Source organism: Felis catus, chromosome C2 (genome assembly GCF_018350175.1).
Source record: "Felis catus isolate Fca126 chromosome C2, F.catus_Fca126_mat1.0, whole genome shotgun sequence".
Classification (NCBI taxonomy): domain Eukaryota; kingdom Metazoa; phylum Chordata; class Mammalia; order Carnivora; family Felidae; genus Felis; species Felis catus.
Window position 1 is genome coordinate 7,941,642 of NC_058376.1, and position 18,475 is coordinate 7,960,116.

At 43.3% G+C, this 18,475-nt stretch overlaps 1 protein-coding gene across 1 annotated transcript in view; it reads left to right on the top strand.

Moving 5' to 3' along the window:
- KCNJ6 (potassium inwardly rectifying channel subfamily J member 6) overlaps window positions 1-16,983 on the top strand; it is a 279,348-nt gene extending 262,365 nt beyond the window's left edge. The window contains exon 4 of the mRNA XM_003991434.6: window positions 6,297-16,983. Coding sequence (XP_003991483.3) covers window positions 6,297-6,622 — 326 coding nt within the window. The 3' untranslated portion in view covers window positions 6,623-16,983. The remainder of the gene's footprint in view (window positions 1-6,296) is intronic.
- Window positions 16,984-18,475: the final 1,492 nt, after the last annotated feature.

Consider the following 18,475-nt stretch of genomic DNA (forward strand, 5'->3'; position numbering starts at 1 on the left):
GGGGGGTGGGAATTAAAAAGGACACTTTTCAAGATGAGCACTGGGTGTTATATGTAAGTGATGGATCACTGGTTCTACTCCTGAAGCCAAGACTACACTGCGTGTTAACTAACTTGAATTTAATTTTTTTTATGTTTCTGATGTTTGTTTATTTATTATATTTGCGACAGAGAGAGTGTGAGTGGAGGAGGGGCAGAGACAGAAGGAGACACAGAATCTGAAGCAGGTTCCAGGCTCTGAGCTGTCAGCGCAGAGACCAATGTGGGGCTCCAACCCATGAACCATGAGATCATGACCTGAGCCGAAGTCAAATGCTCAAGTGACTGAGCCACCCAGGCACCCCCTTGAATTTCAATTTTAAAAAAAGGACTCACAAGCCATCTTTTTCCTGAATAACGGATCTGAGACATTACCAACCAACAATGTTAATTAAACTGCTTCTCTACAGTTTTCCTAAGTCAAGTCTTTTGACTTGACAACGAGTAGTGTTTGGGAAACTACAATGTTGAAGCGCTGTGCTAAATGCTAGGAACATGGAAATAAACAAGACCTACCAGCCCCAGTGTGATCCCAATTCAACAAGGGAAACGGACTCTTAGAGGCAACTGCAAACAGTGGGATAAGGACCATGAGAGGGTATCACTGGAGTGTTATGGCACCCTGGGCTCTATAGTTTCAGCTAGGGACTGGTCAGTCACAGAGTGCTCCAGAAAGAAGATGATAAATTAGCGCTTGAAAGATGAGCGGGATCCCATTGGGAGAAGGATATTCAAGATAGAGCAAAGAGATGAACACAGGCATAAAAGCACAAATGCAAATGGCGGGAGAGTCAGTATGCCCGGAGAGTGGGGAGCGATCAGAACTGGAGATCAGCTTTTTCACGTGTCGCTCTTCACCAAAAGAAGCATCTCTTTTTCCAGAGAGATGTTTACTCAGTAAACACCTAATGCAGGGGACTCCATGATTGTCTTCTTGATATGGAAAATAACACAACATACATACGCACTGATGTAACCTTGGCAGCTCTTTCTTACCATGTTAGCCCAGTTGGTTGTATTTTGTTACTTTTTCAAATTCAATGAAAATCACATCTTTAAAGAATGGATTAGAACCAATGGCAATGTGTAGAATAGGAATCTTTCTGCAAAAAAGGAAAATTATCAATTTACACTAAAAACTCTTTTTAATATTGTACTATTGGATAAGTACATTAATATTATTTTTTATCCCTTTTTAAATGAATTAGGACACTACAAAATGAATAAAAAAAGGAAAAGCATCCATTTAAATCTCACCTATTCACCTTTTTATTACAAAAATTAAACAATCTCATTAAAATGGTACTATGAAAACATATTTTACTATCCCTATAGAATTCAATAAGTTATTCGTTTGCTAGGTACATAACAAAGTAACACAGACTGGGAGGCTTAAATAACATAAATTTATTGCCTCATAATTCTGGAGGCAGGAAGTCCAAGATCAAGGTAGGGTTGGTTGCTGTGGAGGCCTCTCTCTTTGTCATGCCAATGACCATCTTCTTCCTGTGTCTTCACATGGTCTTTCCTCTGTACATATCTATGTCCTGATCCACTCTTACAAAGACTCTGATCATATTGGATTAGAACCCATCCTAATGATCTCATTTTAATGGAATTATCTCTTTAAAGACCCTATCTTTAAAAACAGTCACAGTCTGAAATACTGGGGGTTAGTACATCAACATAGGAAATTTTAAGGGAACAATTCAGCTCCTAACAGTACACAGTTTCCACAAACCAAGTCAGTATTTACATTTCCCTCAACAAATAACCCCATCACATGCCTTCGAATCACTTTGCTTTATTGAATAAGTAAACTGTGGCATTTCCGTTGAATGAGATAGTGTAATTGCCATATAAATGGAGTAACCAAAAAATTATACTGAAGAAAAACATTTATATTTGCCTGTGTAGTTGCCTTGATCAATGCTGTTTATTTCTCGATTTGAGTTACTATCTAATAACCTTTTATTTCCTTCTGAAGGGCTCTCTTTAGTGCCTCTCGTGGAGTAGGACTGCCAGAAATCAGTTCAGTTTTTGTTTACCGTGAAATGTCTTAATTCCTCTTTCTTGTGTGAAAGACAAAATTGCTGGGTGTAGGGTCCATGACATATAGTCTTTGTCTTTAAGTGCTTGCAGTGTGTCTTCTCACTGCCTCCTGGCTTCCATGGTTTCTGACGAGAAACCAGATGATGATATTGTTGTAGATCCCTTGTGTGTGATCGTCGTCTATATCTTGCTGCTTTTAACATTCTCTCTTTGTCGGGGCGCCTGGGTGGCTCAGTCGGTCGGTTAAGCGTCCGACTTCGGCTCAGGTCATGATCTCACGGTCCGTGGGTTCGAGCCCCGTGTCGGGCTCTGGGCTGACGGCTCGGAGCCTGGAGCCTGTTTCCGATTCTGTGTCTCCCTCTCTCTCTGCCCCTCCCCCGTTCATGTTCTGTCTCTCTCAGTCTCAAAAATAAATAAATGTTAAAAAAAATTTAATAAAAAAAGATTCTCTCTTTGTCATTGTGTTTCAACAGCTTGATTATTGACGTGTCTGAGTATGAATCTCTTGCGTTAATCTTACTTGGAGTTTGATAAACTTCTTGTGAGTGTAGACCAGTGGTTTCCATTAAATTTAAGATGTTTTTAGCCCTCGTGTCAAGTATTTCTTCTCCCCCTTTCTCTCTCTACTCTCCTTCTGAGATTTCCATTACGCATATGATATGATCAATGGTGTCCCACACATCTCTGAGGCTTAGCTCAGTTTTCTTCTTTCTTCTCTCTTTCTGTCCCTCAGACTGGAGACAATCACAATTGACCCGTCTTCAAGCTCATGATTCTTTCTTCCGCCAGTTCAAATCTGCTGTTGAGTACCTCCAGTGCATTTTTCATTCATCTATTATACATTCCAACTCTAGAATTTAATATAATTTAATTTATATTTGTTTTTTTATATATGATTTGTATTTCTTTATTGATATCTTCAATTTGGTGAGACATCATTCTCGTAATTTCCTTTAGTTTTTTTTCACATATTTACACTAGCGAGTCAGGGGAGTCCAATGTCTCAGCTTCTAGGACAGTTTCAATGGACTGCTTTCTTCCTATACATGGGCCATACTTCCTTTTTTCTTCATAGGTCTCATAAATCTTTAAAGCCAGCATTTTAAATAATATAACGTGGCAACCCCAAAAATCAGATTCTCCCCCCTCTCCAGGGTTTTTTGTTGCTGTTGCTGTTTGTTTAGTGACTTAGCGTGAGATTCAGGAAGTCTGTATAGTTTTGTATGTAGCCCCCTGAAATCTTTGCTCAGTTAGCTTTGTAATCAGCTAATGACTGGACAAAGGTTTCCTTAAATGCTTGGAATCAGTAAGTCTCCAGTCTCTGCTAAGGGGTGCTGTGTGCCTGGTGGGGGGCAGGCCTTCAACACTGAGGTAGGAACTTTACAGCCTTGCCTTCACCTTCACTTCCTGCTTGCTCAGAGGCTCAAGGTCAGCCAGAGACAAGAGCTCAGGGCCTTCTCAGGTCTTTCCTGGGCATGTACCCAGTCCTAAACATGCGTGTGGTCTTCTAGATCCTCAGGAACATGTCAGAGTTTTTCCAAGTTCCTTACGGACATCTTTCTCCAGCTTTTCCTTTTGTTTCTTGGTTAGCTTGTTGTTTTCCCCAACTGTTATCGCTGCCCCCCAAGCAGCTGCAATATTAAACGACTGCCTGGCTGTTTCTGACAACTGACCCAAGGTAAAAGGCTGCCTGCATTGGGTGAGCTCTCTGCCAGGTCACACAAAGACAAGCCTTGCAAGCGGGGTTTTCTAGGGAACCGCCAGACACATGAAGTAATGACAGTTCTGAGAACGGGGCTTGGAAAGAGCTCCACCCGTGTTCTGACCTCCGCTAGCTGTTAGGCTGCTGGTTTTCACCACGACTTGGGGCTGTTGGTTTTTGAGGCTCGTGGAGCTGAGCAGGGGGAGTTAAAATTCCACACCGTTCAGGGTTCTTACTAAAGTTCAGCTCTTTTGTTCCTAAGGAAGCTCCCCTGGAATTCATTTACAGAGCTCTAAAAGAGTTTGTTTGGTCCGTGCTTGCCACTGCTCTCATGGCTTTTATGGGGGAGAAGGTTTTCAGAGGTTCCTCCCCTCCCGCCGCCGGCCTTCCTGGTGACATCCTCTTGGCTGCACCCGCTGTTGTTTCTTCATACCTGTATCCCAAGTGCCTGATTCTCTCTTCAGCCAGCTCCAACAGATGTTGAAGGTCCATTTAGATTTTAACTTTAGTAACGGTAGATTGTATTCCTCACTGCAGTTGGTTACGTATATAGCCAGAATGGAAAGCCTAGGCGGATTTTATGTTATTTGACCATCGCTGGCCTCTAATCACTTCACAATAAACGTGTACCTCCTTTATGGGAAAAAAAAAAAGTTACTGAAGTCATTTTATCACCTTTTCCCCTCGACTTCCTGCGTACTCCTCATTCTGAGCCCATATGTCCCTGCCATCATCTGTCTTCCCCCGTCACACCCCAACACACACGAAGACTTGGCAGTTTGGACGAGAAGCGCTGGTCGGGAAATAAAAAGCAAGACAGCGCCCTTTTCTTTGCCATATCTAGAAGTCCTGCTTGTGTTAGAGGCATAAAAGGGGGCTTTTGTGGGTTAGCCAGACAGACACTGCCAAAGGGTAGGATTCGGTTTGGGGATTAAGGAGAAGAACCCAGGGCTGGAGTGAGGGCAGCGCTGACTCGGGCCCTGACAGCTGAGCGGGGTAAATCACGTAAGTCCCTGGCACCCCGGTTTCTTCTTCTAGTCGCACGGAGCAAGTGCCATGCTCTGAAATCATCCTGTAGCTCTGAATCCTCCGTGGAAACACCCACACGTATTCTCTTCTCCCCTCTCCCCCTGCACTCGACACAAAGCAGTTGCCTGATACACCTTATCGGCTGTCTCAATATGCGACATGTGGACTGACTGGCTGTTTCCTGGAATGAATGAACACTGACCACGGGACTTTTGTGTGTCACAGGTAGTTTGGCCTTGAAGGACCCCTTATTCATTTTTTTTTAAGTTTTAATTACATGACATTTTACAATCTTATTAGAGTAAGGGTGACTATTTTAACGTTTTCTTCTACCTAAAAGTTCCTTGTTTTGTTCTGATTTTAAAAGAATTTTTATAGGTCCCTAAAAAGCAGTTGTGGGCCCTAGGCCCCGGACCTGCCTAGCCAATGGAGAAGTCATCCCTGAGGATGGGTGGAGTTTCCCCCATTCTGTCATTTCATATTTTTACAAAAGCTGCTCCTGGGGCGCCTGGGTGGCTCCGTCGGTTAAGCACCTTACTTCGGCTCAGGTCACGATCTTAGGGTTCATGGGTTCGAGCCCCGCGTCGGGCTGTGTGCTGACAGCTGGGAGCCCGGAGCCCGCTTCGGATTCTGTGTCTCCCTCTCTCTCTCTGCTCCTTCCCCACTCGTGCTCTGTCTCTCTCTGTCTCTCAAAAATAAATAAACGTTAAAAAAAAAAAAGCTGCTCCTGACTCCTGGGCTGCAGTCGCTCAGATGCCATTTCTGTGCAAACCAGGAAAAGGTTTCTTATGTTTAAGAAGAAGGGACAAGCCTTGAAAGTATTATGGTTATTGCACAGTCTGAATAACTATCCTCACTGGGCCCGGGGCAAGTACAGAGTCGGGGGGGGGGGGGGGGGGCTTGGGCGTCCCTTCCAACGTCACCTCGGGCGGCAGTCGGGGCCTGCACGGCACGGTGGGAGGAGAGTAATGCTGATCCATGACGTTCGGCTGGAGGACCTCCCGGGTGTAGTTCCATAAGCCAAACTTCACTCTAAGTCGACGGCCGGGAGGCTCACGTCTCCGTAGGGCTCAGGTGAAGCCCCGAAAGCCACGGGAGGCCAGACGCGCGGCCTCCGGGGTCTCCCGGCGCGACAAGCGGACAGGGCACGAGCACACGTGACTGTGCACCTGTGCGCACGTGCCTTCCCGTGCGTGTGCACGGCCTCGCGGGCACGCGTGGCTGGCTGTGAGCCAGGACGCTCCCCCCTCCCCGCCCCGCCCCGCGAAGTCCCGGCAGCGCCACCGCACACACTAGTAGTAGTAGCAGCAGCGTCCGTCTGCAGCACGAAGCACACTCTGGGTCCTAAGCCCTGAGCCCCTGTGCGGGCCGCAGTCTGAGCAGCTCGGGGCCGCGACCACCGCCCGCCCGCTGGGCCCACTTGCCGAGGGCAAGGCCGCACTCACTAAAGCCTCCGTCCGTCCCCTTCCTTGCAGGAATGACGTGCCAAGCCCGGAGCTCCTACGTCACCAGTGAGATCCTGTGGGGCTACCGCTTCACACCTGTCCTGACGCTGGAAGACGGCTTCTATGAGGTCGACTATAACAGCTTCCACGAGACCTACGAGACCAGCACCCCGTCTCTCAGTGCCAAAGAGCTGGCCGAGCTGGCCAGCCGGGCGGAGCTGCCCCTGAGTTGGTCCGTGTCCAGCAAACTCAACCAGCGCGCGGACCCGGAGACGGAAGAGGAGGAGAAGAACCTCGAGGAGCAAACAGAAAGGAATGGTGACGTGGCAAACCTAGAAAACGAATCCAGAGTCTAGTCGCCTAGCCCGGCGGCTCCTCCTCCCCTCCCCCCCGCACAACCCCTCCTCGTCTCTCATGCTCTCTCTCTCTTTTGTCTCTCTTCCTTGGTTGTGTATGGATTTACATTTAGTTTTGACATCGCCGGAAAGCGAGTCTTCGAGGTGTAAAATATCTACCTGCCCTCTCTCAGTTTTGCAGATGGACGAGGCAGACACAGATTTGGTGAAGGTGCCAAGCGCCCTCCCTCGCGGCCCCAGCTTGCTCTCTTCCCGAAAAACCACGCATCCGACTCCTAGGGACTTAAGCTACTTACCTGCATGTCTTGGACCATAGCAGATCACTCAAAGAGTGTGTCAGAGATTTCACCTGGGATAGGACAAGTTAGGTCTCTGGTGCCTATTTCCTCATGCAGTGAGACATAGCGTATAACCCTCGGTTTTATAGATCCCAGTAAATTCCATCTGCAGGGCGACGTGCCTGCCCCCTACAGGCATTGCAGTTATAGGACCCGGGTCAGGTAAAGACAAAACACTGTACATATATATGCCTTATGTAATTATTTTTCTTTTTGCAGTCAGTAATAAAACACAGCATGTACGAAAAGTACTGTAGGACAGAACTTCCAAATAATGTACATAGATGTATAATTAATGTAGGTTTAGATATATAACTTTAGAAATAAGATGAAAAAAAAAAAAAAGATTCCCAATGTACAGCAGGCATTTCTGTTCTGATGTCTTTGCTTTCTGAATTTCTTTGGTCCCATCGATCACTGGCCCTTAGTGCATGGCCTTTGTTCTGTGTCCCAGACTGGTAGTGTTTGGGTACCTCACTGTTCCCTTGCTTATCCTCTCACTGAATCTAATAAGCCATAGGTCTGGGGGAAGTTAGGAGGTCCGGTACATGGCAAAACCCACCACCAATATGCTGAGATACTGTGAAATGTTTACAAAACTGAGGTCTCTTTCTTTTTTTTTTTTCTTTCTTTTTTTTTTTTTTTTAGTAACAGGAGCCTCACTGACTAGCCTGGGAGAATATTCCAGGGGGACGACACTCTCTGGCATGTCAGCAATGATGTGTTTATGCTTTTCACATGAGCTGTCACCCTTTGTAGTACAAGAGTTTGGGAAACTCTTCTCCTGCAAACCCATGGATTCCCCAGCTGTTCCACTCTGTAATTGTGAGAAACTATAGACCTAAAAAAATCAGACATGGTAATTTAGCAGAAGACGGTTCGGGTCTAAAGCCATGACATTCATGAAGGCGTGCAGTGGGTGACATGTATTATAATCATTCACCTCACACACTTTGACTCCATCCGGCTCTCTCCCTGCCCCTCTAGCTTATCCATCAGCATTTTTCGCATTTGTATTCTGAAATGACCAGAGTTCAAGGGTCAAAGATTAAAACAACAATCTAGGTGACTATGAAATCTCTCTAGAGCATGAAATCTCTCTAGAGACATCCAAAGTGTCTCCCAATCAGAAGAAAACAAGCAAAAAAACTGCAGCCTTAATTAATTTTAATCTGTGAAGATAAATGGAAAGAGAGAGATTAAGAGAGAGAAGAGAAGAGAAGGAAGGAAGGAAGGAAGGAAGGAAGGAAGGAAGGAAGGAAGGAATTTTGTACTAAAAAATCTAAATTTCAAAATGAAAAAAAAATTTCAAGTAAGACGATAAGGAAGAGGATGTTAGACAAAAATCTCAAGGGCAGGTGGAAATTTTGCACTGTAACAGATCTTTCACATTAATTTCGCAATTTTAAACTCTTTATTCCCTAAACAGTCGCCCATCATAAATATTCATTGGCTGAACTCAAGTTCATTTTCAGCTCCCACAGCTGTGCTCAGTTTGAAGCTTTGTGCCTTGGAGGTCAAAGAACTCAAACTAGCTATCACTCCCTGTTGCCCTTGACTTCCCTGACCAGATTGCACAGGGCTTCGCTGTAGTTCGGGGACTTGGCTACTAAAAAGCATGTCCCAGAGACAAGGAAAGTGGCTCCTCAATTTAACACAGGGGTCTCTCTTCTCCCACGTCCTTGACCTTGCATTAGGACAACTGCTTCTTGGCACTGACTTAACCGAAAACAAATCTGTTGGCCACGTAGCCCTTTCCTGTTTGCCAGCATTTCACTTTCTGCATTGAATACCTGTCGAATCATTTATTCATTCCACACACTCCGAGGAGGGCGTTGTAGTCCAGGAGGAGGAGGAGGGAGTCCCATACACTTCCTGCCAGGCTGTTGGGAGGTACTGTGGCCTTACCTCGCTGTAGCCTTATGAAGGGCGCCCTTGACTTGGGGGCGCTAACCCCGCAACATCACCAGAGTTGCAGGCAAGGCACCGTAGCACAAAGCAAGATGAGGCAGGGGCTCATTAGCGAATTAGCTCTTGATGACTCAGTGGGCCTTTTTTTACTCCGTTACTAAGGTTCAAAGGACAGCACACACCCTTGTTGTCTGGTTGGAAGAACAGTTTGGGGCCCTTTAGCACAACTGAACGAAGAGCCTTGGTGACCCTTTGGTCATGCACATGTGTCGGTTCTGTATCTGTGACAGGGCACCCAGGTGTGAGGTCTCTGCCTATTTCTCATCGTCTTTTGTGTCAATGTAGTTGAAGACAGAACATGAACCAAATCTCGTTTTTGTAACGTGAGCCTCTGGATCTTTAAACAAGGATGCTCCAGAAGAACCTTTTACTAGAATGTCCCTATCAAACGTGTCTATTTTTCTACAATTATTGATAACACAGTTTAACAGTGTATTTTGTGTCAACTGTTAACATTTGGAATTGAAAGAAGTTCATTAAGACTGAATTTTCTAAGCAGCAAGTATTGAATGGTGTTTTTCATTAAGACCGTAAAACAAAGATGAGCCCATGATTTCTACTCATTCTATTCCGCCATGGCCAGTCCCCATTCACTCAGTCACTTTCTTAGCAAATGAAGTGTTATGAAAATAAATAAGCCTATTTTAATTCAACAATACCCACAACTAATGAGCATCGCTCTCAACTTGATATTTTGGTCTGTTTGGTTGGTGTGTTTGAGTCACTTTCCATAAAAGCATGGTGGGATCCAATAGCCAGATAAGAATTTTTAACTAAAGGGTTATGGTTTGCCACAGTAGACCCCAATCTGGAGAAAAGGGCAGAGTCAGCTGGAAGCATGACCTCCCCAAGGGCTGCTGAGACCCTCAAGATTCTCACTTCCACCCACCCCAAGATGCTTTCCAACTGGAAAACCTATTTGTTGATAAGTCAGTTTTATGTAACTAATAAAATCGTTTCTGTTTTTGGCTGTCCCCTGGACGAATGATACTCTTTTGAATTAACATATTTGTAATCACTGTAATGTCAGGTCATTGTCTATCCATTCCTTCATAACATGGCATTGCAACCTGGTGAACCAACATACAGCCACTCCATGTCCGTAGGAAGGAACTCCCTCCTTCCCCCACTCTTTTGCTCCACGTGTCTCTCTCTTTTGTGCTTTCCCTAACTCTCCAGTGCCAGGTCCATTGATTGAGTTCGGTATCTTATGTTCCCTAACAGAAATCCAGCTACTGTCTTTAAAAATGTCAACTTATTTCTTAAGCACAATTTTTCTCTTGGTTTAACCCAACGAGGGCTCTGAAGTGTCTATTTCTCACTGTACTCTAGTTAAAAAAAATTATTTACGACTTCATTCAAAAGCCTAAATTTTGAAATCTCCAGAGCAACATCCTTATGCTTTCCTTCCCTACATTTTCTTACATTTCAGGTTTCTTCATTTTTCCCCTTTGCTTTTTAATTTGATTTAAGCCGATAGCTTTGGGATGCACAGAAACTGTTTACTAAAGGCGGGAGCTGGTGGACGTGGGGGTTATAAAAATGCCAGTAGAAAACGACTGGGACTCACTCAAAGAATGTGAAATCGTTTGATTAGCTGAGTAATTCAAGATAAAAAAGAAGGAAAATATGCATAGTCATTTCCAAGACAGCTTGCCAATAGTCTGACTTTCTTTCCTTGACTTGGCTGGTACTCTATGTGACTCAGAAAAGTCAAAAGGGGAGTTGTAATTAAATGCCCTACATACATGGGAAATAGTAACTTCTATGATTTCCTTTCAACGGATGGCTATAAAGTTGAAAAACATAGTTATACATAATAGATGATTCATTGATACCGCATTCCAATATAGTAAAGTCATATTATCTTGTTTCTAGACTTCACGACCAACCTGTGTTCAAGAAAATGTAATCCTTTCATTTAAAATGGAGTTAAACACACCTCTTCCTAATATTTCTGCCCTTAATGTCTTAGAGAACTTCCACTGTAGTGTCATCTAGAAGTCAAAAACTCTGTAAGGCTACAAAGAGATTTTGACAAAGCACAATATCAACACAAAATACAATGACAAATTATGTCATTACACAAATTATGTCATTTAATTCTACTCTACCATGAGAGCTTGAGTGTTACAATTTACGTTTTATGATAGGAATACTAGGGCTTAGGCAAACTGAATAACTTCCCCAAGGTTATGGGCCCAGTAGTAATAGCTCCTGGTCTCAAATCCAGGGCCAAGGCTTAAGCCATGGGCACCATTTATACAGAGAGGGTCGGCAAACCAAAACTACTCACAGTCTCTGGCCCACTCCCTGTTTTTGCACCACTTGTGAGCAAAGAATGACTTTTACATTTTTTAGTGGATGCAGAGGGGAGGAATATTTTCGGACATATGAAAATTGTATGCAATTCAAATTCCAGTGTCCATAAATAAAGTTTTCTTGGAACACAGCCACACGCATCCATTTGCGTATTGCCTATGGCTGCTTTCACACTACACTAGCAGAGCTGAGTATTTAAGACGGAGACTATGTGGCCAGAAGACTAAAATATTCCTATCTGGTCCTTTACAGAAAAGTTTGCCGACCTCTATACTGTCTGTACTATTAAGTACTATTCATGTATGAAGTGGTACTAATTATTAAATATTGTACCGTGCTACCAACAGATTCCTGGACAACTCAGAATGATGACATTATTTCCCGATAAAAATGCATTGCAGTCACTCGCAGATCTGTTCCAAGAAAAAAATAACACAGTCATATAATCAGGTGTCAAAGGAGGACTCCTTCCTTTTCATAACCATTCTCCCAGAGCGCTAAAGAAATAACCGGTCAAGATTCAGTGGCCAACTCACAAAGCGACAACGTAAAACAATTCCTTAACAAACAAAAAAGAAGTGGGAATCCCCGGTCCAGTTGACTGAGACATTGTGTCACTGGTGTATCTATAGGTGTTTAAATATGTAGACAGTGGGGACACGTGTCTCCACCCGGTGGGGAAAACCGGCCACGCAGCAGTTGCAGGGGGAGCTTCCCCTCCCTCACCTGCCTTCTCTCCTAGGCTCCTATGGACAACGGAGCTCTGCCTGTGTCCTCCCACTAGCTCTCTCTACCTGCAATTGATCAACGTACTGATGATGAACGTTGAATTGTTGCTCATGTCTAGCTGTCCTAGTTCTGGCTCTCTCCAGCCACTTGGCCAAAAGTTTAATTTAACATGAGAATTAGGAACTAAATCCTTCTCTTGGAAAACCAAGAGGTTCTTTACAAAGAGCTCAGGAAGAAACAGGAGGGCAGTAAAGAGTTGTTGGATTGTTTGTCACTTTCTGAGTCCGAAACACAAGATAAAGATTGGTAATTACAGAAATATTGAGAGCAAGAAACCCAGACAGTGGAGTTTTGAGATAAGTCAATATTAAATGACATTCTTTAGTATCGCTACGCTGAAAGCACTTGTGTTCTAAGAAAGCATTTCCAAAGCCAGACATGGGTCAGCCAAGTGAGCCAAGTTCTGTTGGAAAATATATCAGGTTCTCTTATGAGTGCTTTCCTGGAAATCAGGTGGGGGGGGGGGATTTTGTAACAAATCATTGTGATGTATTGCTGACAGATACACGATGGAAATTGAGATGGATTTGGTCCTGTGTCTGAAACTAAATGGTAATGATATCTGAAATATATGTTGCAAAAAGCTCACAACAGCTTTGCGTGGAACAGCATAATAACTAAGTGGGGGGGAAAGATATCTCAAAGTTCAACACCGTAAAACTTAAATAAATGTAAAAGGAGTCAAACTTTTACTTGGCCTCATTGCCTTGGTAAAAGAAAGCTCGATGCATCCACCTAACTCAAACCTATCCTCGTCCAAAGGAAGAAATGAGAGCAAAATAGCTCGAGATGGTCAGCGTGATTAAGTGATGGAGATTTATCACCAAGGAAAATGGCTTTTATAAAGTTAATTTTAGATACTACCCCCTAGACGTGAATCCTAATGTGTTCTGTGGTCGGCCAGAGAATTGTGACCACACAGGCAATAGATCTTGATTTCAGAGAATGAAATGTTCCTACTGTCAAAGGGTAATTGACCATTTCAGGATTAAGACCCTGCACCCATTGTATTAACACTGATCATAAATACTGTGATATCAACCAGCCAATCTTTATAAGAACTTGAAGGGCTGTTTTTCTCAGGCAATGTAAATATCTGCTACCAACAGACACTAGTGAAATAAACACGTAATGCGCCATTATTTCTAAAATTCTGATAGAAAGCATAAAATATCCATCTAAAGGAGCAAGAAATCATGGGAGCCTAAGTTCAGACCTCTTCGGCTACTAAAACCCCAGTGCAGTCTGAATGCCTTATGGAGTGTATCAGTGTTAGGTTGATCAGCACTAAACACAACTACAGAACTGGATCAACTACAGCACAGAGAGCTGGGCTTGCATCAGCTGTGCACGATCAGAACCTCTAACCCCATGGCCACTATTCTTAGACAAGGACAAGGGACTCTGTTCTCAGATCCAGTTGGTGCCATCCTGGCATCATCTCTCAGCATTATTGGGCATGGGAATGGCTGTAAGCAACCCTCCCTTGGGTCAGTTTGGCCATGCACACCTGCTGCAGGCTCTCTAGGTGAACCTCTCTCTCCAGGTCTAGTTCCTGTTCATATAGACAATGACCCCTCCCAGAAGACACCGGGGAACCTGTGCCTTTTGAGCTTATGTTGGCCAGCACCCTTGACCCTACAGAGTACCCACCTGGAGCAGGGATGACAACTCTCCCTAGAAGAAATGAAGTAAGGCCTTTTGAATCCCCTATGCACAGGGCTGTCCCTCCTATACATAATCAAACAATATTATTGAATAAACGGAGTATGTGTAAAGAAGTCCAAGGAAAGATCATTTTCCCATGGTGATTGCCCGTATGACTTTTTTCCGCTTTACACATCTAATTCTTCAGCCTCTGGAAATTCTCACTTTTTAGTATCATGATGCTGTGAGCACAAACTCAGCTGGGCCATTGGGCAATCCAAGACATCACCCTAGACGGTCTGATCCTGTTTCTTTAAGTAAGGGGGTCTGATCTGTTCAAACCTGCCCCTCATCCAATCCAAATGCTGCCCTGTCCAAGAAATGTCACATCCTCTCTCTTTCCTCTAACAGGAACCAACAAACAAGGATATTATTGTCAAGAGTGTCCTCTTGATTTGCAAGGAACTCCCCTGGATTGCAACACTTGGAGACACAACTTATGCTCTCCCCGGGTGCCCACAGGGCTATCATGTCACCACAGGTTATCATCCAAACATTGTACCCACTTCCGCTTTCTGTATTCCTTCCTTGGCTCACCACCAAAAGTCATCTTTCCTGGAAATTCTTCTGAGCTTCCATTCCATTTTTGAGTGGCAACCAAGAACCTATTATCAAGGCTAGTCTCATCTGTTACCACCTAATTGTTCACACCAGTTTTAACTGCGCATGTACTATGTTCACAGTCTGACCACCTGAGACCCAAAAAAAGGTAAAATATTTCATTTCTGCCCCCATACACGCCCTGAGAGTCCATGAGTGATGACATTAGCCCATAACTGAGCAGAGCATAAAAAGGGGTCTTGTGCTGAAGGGACAGCTGGGCTTTTCCAGAGGAAGCTTCTTGTCCTTTGCAACATGCAGTTAGGCTAACCAGCTTGCCAAAGATGATCCCGTATATCTTTATTCAGCCCCGTGGAACAGCATCTAAAATGAGTCTTGCAGGAACAACAGTGAACGCCCCCACGTGTACAGGATTCTGAAACGATGACCTAAATATATGCCTGTGTTGGCAAAGTGGCCTTTCCTCCCCCGCTGTCTGCACAGACGGTGCTCTGGGGAAAAACCGAGCACCCATGTGGTGCCTGGTTACCCAGGATGTGCATGGCTGCTGCCATGGCAACCCGCAGCCTATCAGCATAGACCTCCCCATGGAGTCTCTGAGGAGAACTGGCTGAGGCCCCAAGGGGCTGGAGCTCCCAAAGGCGTATCCACCTGCAGACAGCCTTCAGGGAAACCTAGGAGATACAGGGGCAGTGCCCAGGCAAACAGGTACGTTCAGTGGCCAGGTGTAGAATATGACTATCCCTGCTTCCTAAGACAGTTTGCACTCAGGTGGCCGAACTGTTCCTTCGAAAAAGGCTATTCTTTAAGCCATCATCCCCATCCCACATACACGCCCACACCAAAATCACATTCTCCTTTAAAAAAAAAAAAAAAAGAAAGAAATTCCAAAACCAAATTCACATCATCTAATGCAATGGATATCCAAAGAGCTCCCATTTTATTAATCGTGAAATAGGCTGAGCCTAAATAGTGTTTCCATAATAAGCCCAAGTGTAAACAAAAGCAATTTTAAATTTTTACTTAGAAATTCCTTCAGGAAAAAAAAAAAAAAAGAAGTTCTTTTAGAAAACCTGATTTCAAATGTTCATTTTTGCCTCCAGAAGGCAAAGTCTCCAGAATACTATTTCTCCATGAACTTGCCACTTTCCATTTTCTGGCTTTGAACCTGAGAACAGACTCCTTTACATTGGCAGGAAAGGTTATGCAGAATTTAGCACTGAAGCTTTCAGAGTTAAATTCGGCCTGGCCCTGTGAACCCAGGTAGGAGTAAACTCTGCTGACCAGGACCAACTCTCCATCGATGTGCTTAGATGTCAACCTCAGGGAAATTTTGGACATGGAAATTTTGCTCAAGATGATGGCCTGCTTGCAGAGAGAGCATGGTAGTGTTCGAATCTCTGAGTCATGCCTACACACATGCCAGATCAGCTGGCCTGATCTATAGCTTGCCCAGCCAACTGGCCCTATCCACAGGGGGCATTAGTAAATAAATGAGAACTTTCTACAACCCGAAGAAGCACACTGGAAGACCTTTCTTCCGTCTTATTTACAATGCTGTTACAACAGACATCAACAAGACACGTGGTTTGTTATCCCACAGTTCCTCTCTGCTTATATTTTCGTATTTTTTTCCTTTCCTAAAAGAAAGAAGGCTCCTCTAAACATTACACGAGGCAGTGGTGGTACAGTCCTTTGTAACTAACACTTTAACAAATGCAACAACCCTTTCTGCACATACACGCATACAGGCACATACATATGTACACATGCCCATACATACATATACACAATATACATGCATTCCTACATGCACACACGCACACACACCCACATACACACACCTACTTCCCTCCTCCAATCCGTTATGAGCTGGTCCACATAAGTGGATTCACAGAAAACCAAAGCCCTAAAAATGACAATAACTCCCTCCCTTAACCGTCACAGTGGTATTCTTTCTAAAATGCACCATAGGCCTCCCTGAACTCACAGGCAATGGGTCATAAAGTAGCCTTTTTTTTTCCCCATTGTTTTGTAGGAAACCTGTATTCAGTCTGAAGAGAACAGGATTCTGATCCTGGTTCCATCCCCAGATGAGTTATATGGACTTGGATAAATCATTGAACTCAAAAGCAGTTTTCTCATCATTTTCTCTTTTTTGGACTAATAACCTTCAGCTTTTAGCACAATTTTAGGTTCACAGCAAACGAACCTATACTGACTCATCAGCATCACCCAAAGTCCATAGTCTACAGTAGGATTCACTCTTTGTGTACATTCTAGGAGTTTTGACAAATGCACAATGTATAATATGTAGCCAGCACTAGACTATCATGCAAAATAGTTTCACTGCCCTAAAAATTCTCTGCGCTCTATGTGTCTCTCCCCACAAACCCCTGACAACTACTGATCTTTTCACTGTCTTTAGAGTTTTGCCTTTTCCACAATGTCACAGAGTTAGAATCATACAGCATATAGCCTTTCATATTAGCTTCTTTCATTTAGTATTATGCATTTAAGATTTTGTCATATCTTTTCATAGCTTAATAGCTCTTTCTTTTTAGGGTTGAATAATATTTTACTGTCTGGATGTACCATGGTTTATATATTCATTTACATACTATTGTTTGCTTCCAAGCTTTGGCAATGATGAATAAAGCTGCTATAAATGTTTGTGTGCAGGTGTTTGTGTAGACATAAAGTTTTCTATTCATTTGGGTAAATGCCAGGGGGCATAATGGCTGGATCATATGATAAAACTATGTTTAGTCTCATAAGAAACTGCCCAGCTGCCTTCCAAAGTGGCTACCCCATTTTACATTCCCACCAACAACGCATGAGAATTCCTGTTGCCTCTCATCCTTGCCAGCATTTAGTGTTATCAGTGTTTTGAGTTTTGGCCATTCTATTAGGCATGCACTGGTATCGCATTGTTTTCATTGCATTTCCCTGGTGACATATGATATGGAGCGTCTCTTCATAGACGTATTTTCCATCTGTACATCTTCTTTGGTGAGGTGCCTGTTCAGGTCTTTGCCCACGTTTTAATCAGGTTGTTTGTTTTCTTATTGTTGAGTTTTAAGACTTCTTTGTATATGTTGGATAACAGTCCTTTATCAGGTGCATCTTTTGCAAATATTTTCTCCCAGCCCGTGGTTTGTCTTCTCATTCTGTTGATAGCCTCAGCTGCCAAGCAGAAGTGTTTTAATGAACACCAGCTTATTAATTCTTCCCTTCGTGGATTATGCCTTTGGTGTTGTATTTTTAAATTCATTGCCATACCCACCGTCATTTAGATTTTCTCATTTATTATCTTCTAGAAGTTTTATAGTTTTTCACTTTACATTTAAATCATTTTGGGTTAGTTTTGTGGAGAGTTTCAGGTCTGTGTCCAGACATTTTTTTTTTTAGAATATGAATGTACAGTTTTTCCAGAATCATTCATTGAAAAGACTGTATTTGCTTCTGTGTATTGCCTTAGCACCATTGTCAAAGATCAGTTGACTATACTTATGGGTTCTATTTCTGGGCTTTCTGTTCTGTTTCACGGATCTGTTTGTCTATTTCACCAATATCACACTGTCTTGATCACTGTAAATCAAATCACTGTAAGCCTTGAGGTTGGATAGTGTCAGTCCTTCAATTTTGTTCTTCAGTGTTGGCCACTCTAGGTCTTTTGCTTCTCCATAGAAACCTTAACACCAGTTTGCTAATATCCACAAGTTAATGCTGGGATTTGAGCTGGAAACGCATTGAATCTGTAGATGAATTTGGGAAGGACTTGACAGTATTGAGTCTTCCTATCCATGAACCTAGAATATCTCTCCATTTATTTCATTTGTTGGCTTTCACCAGTTTTATAATTTTCCTCATATAAATCTTGTACATATTTTGTTGAATTTATACCTAAGTGTTTTATTTGAGGGGAGGTGCTAATATAAACGGTGTTGTGTTTGCAATTACAGATTCCACTTGTTCATTGCTGGTATATAGAAAGGTGATTGACTTTTTGTATATTAACTTTGTATCCTGCAACCTTGCTATGATGTTTTTTGTTGATTCTTTCAGATTTTCCACATGGACATACATGTCATCTGCAAACCAAGATAATTTTACTTCTTCCTTCCCAACCCCTCTAAGCACTGTTTTCACTGCATCCCACAAA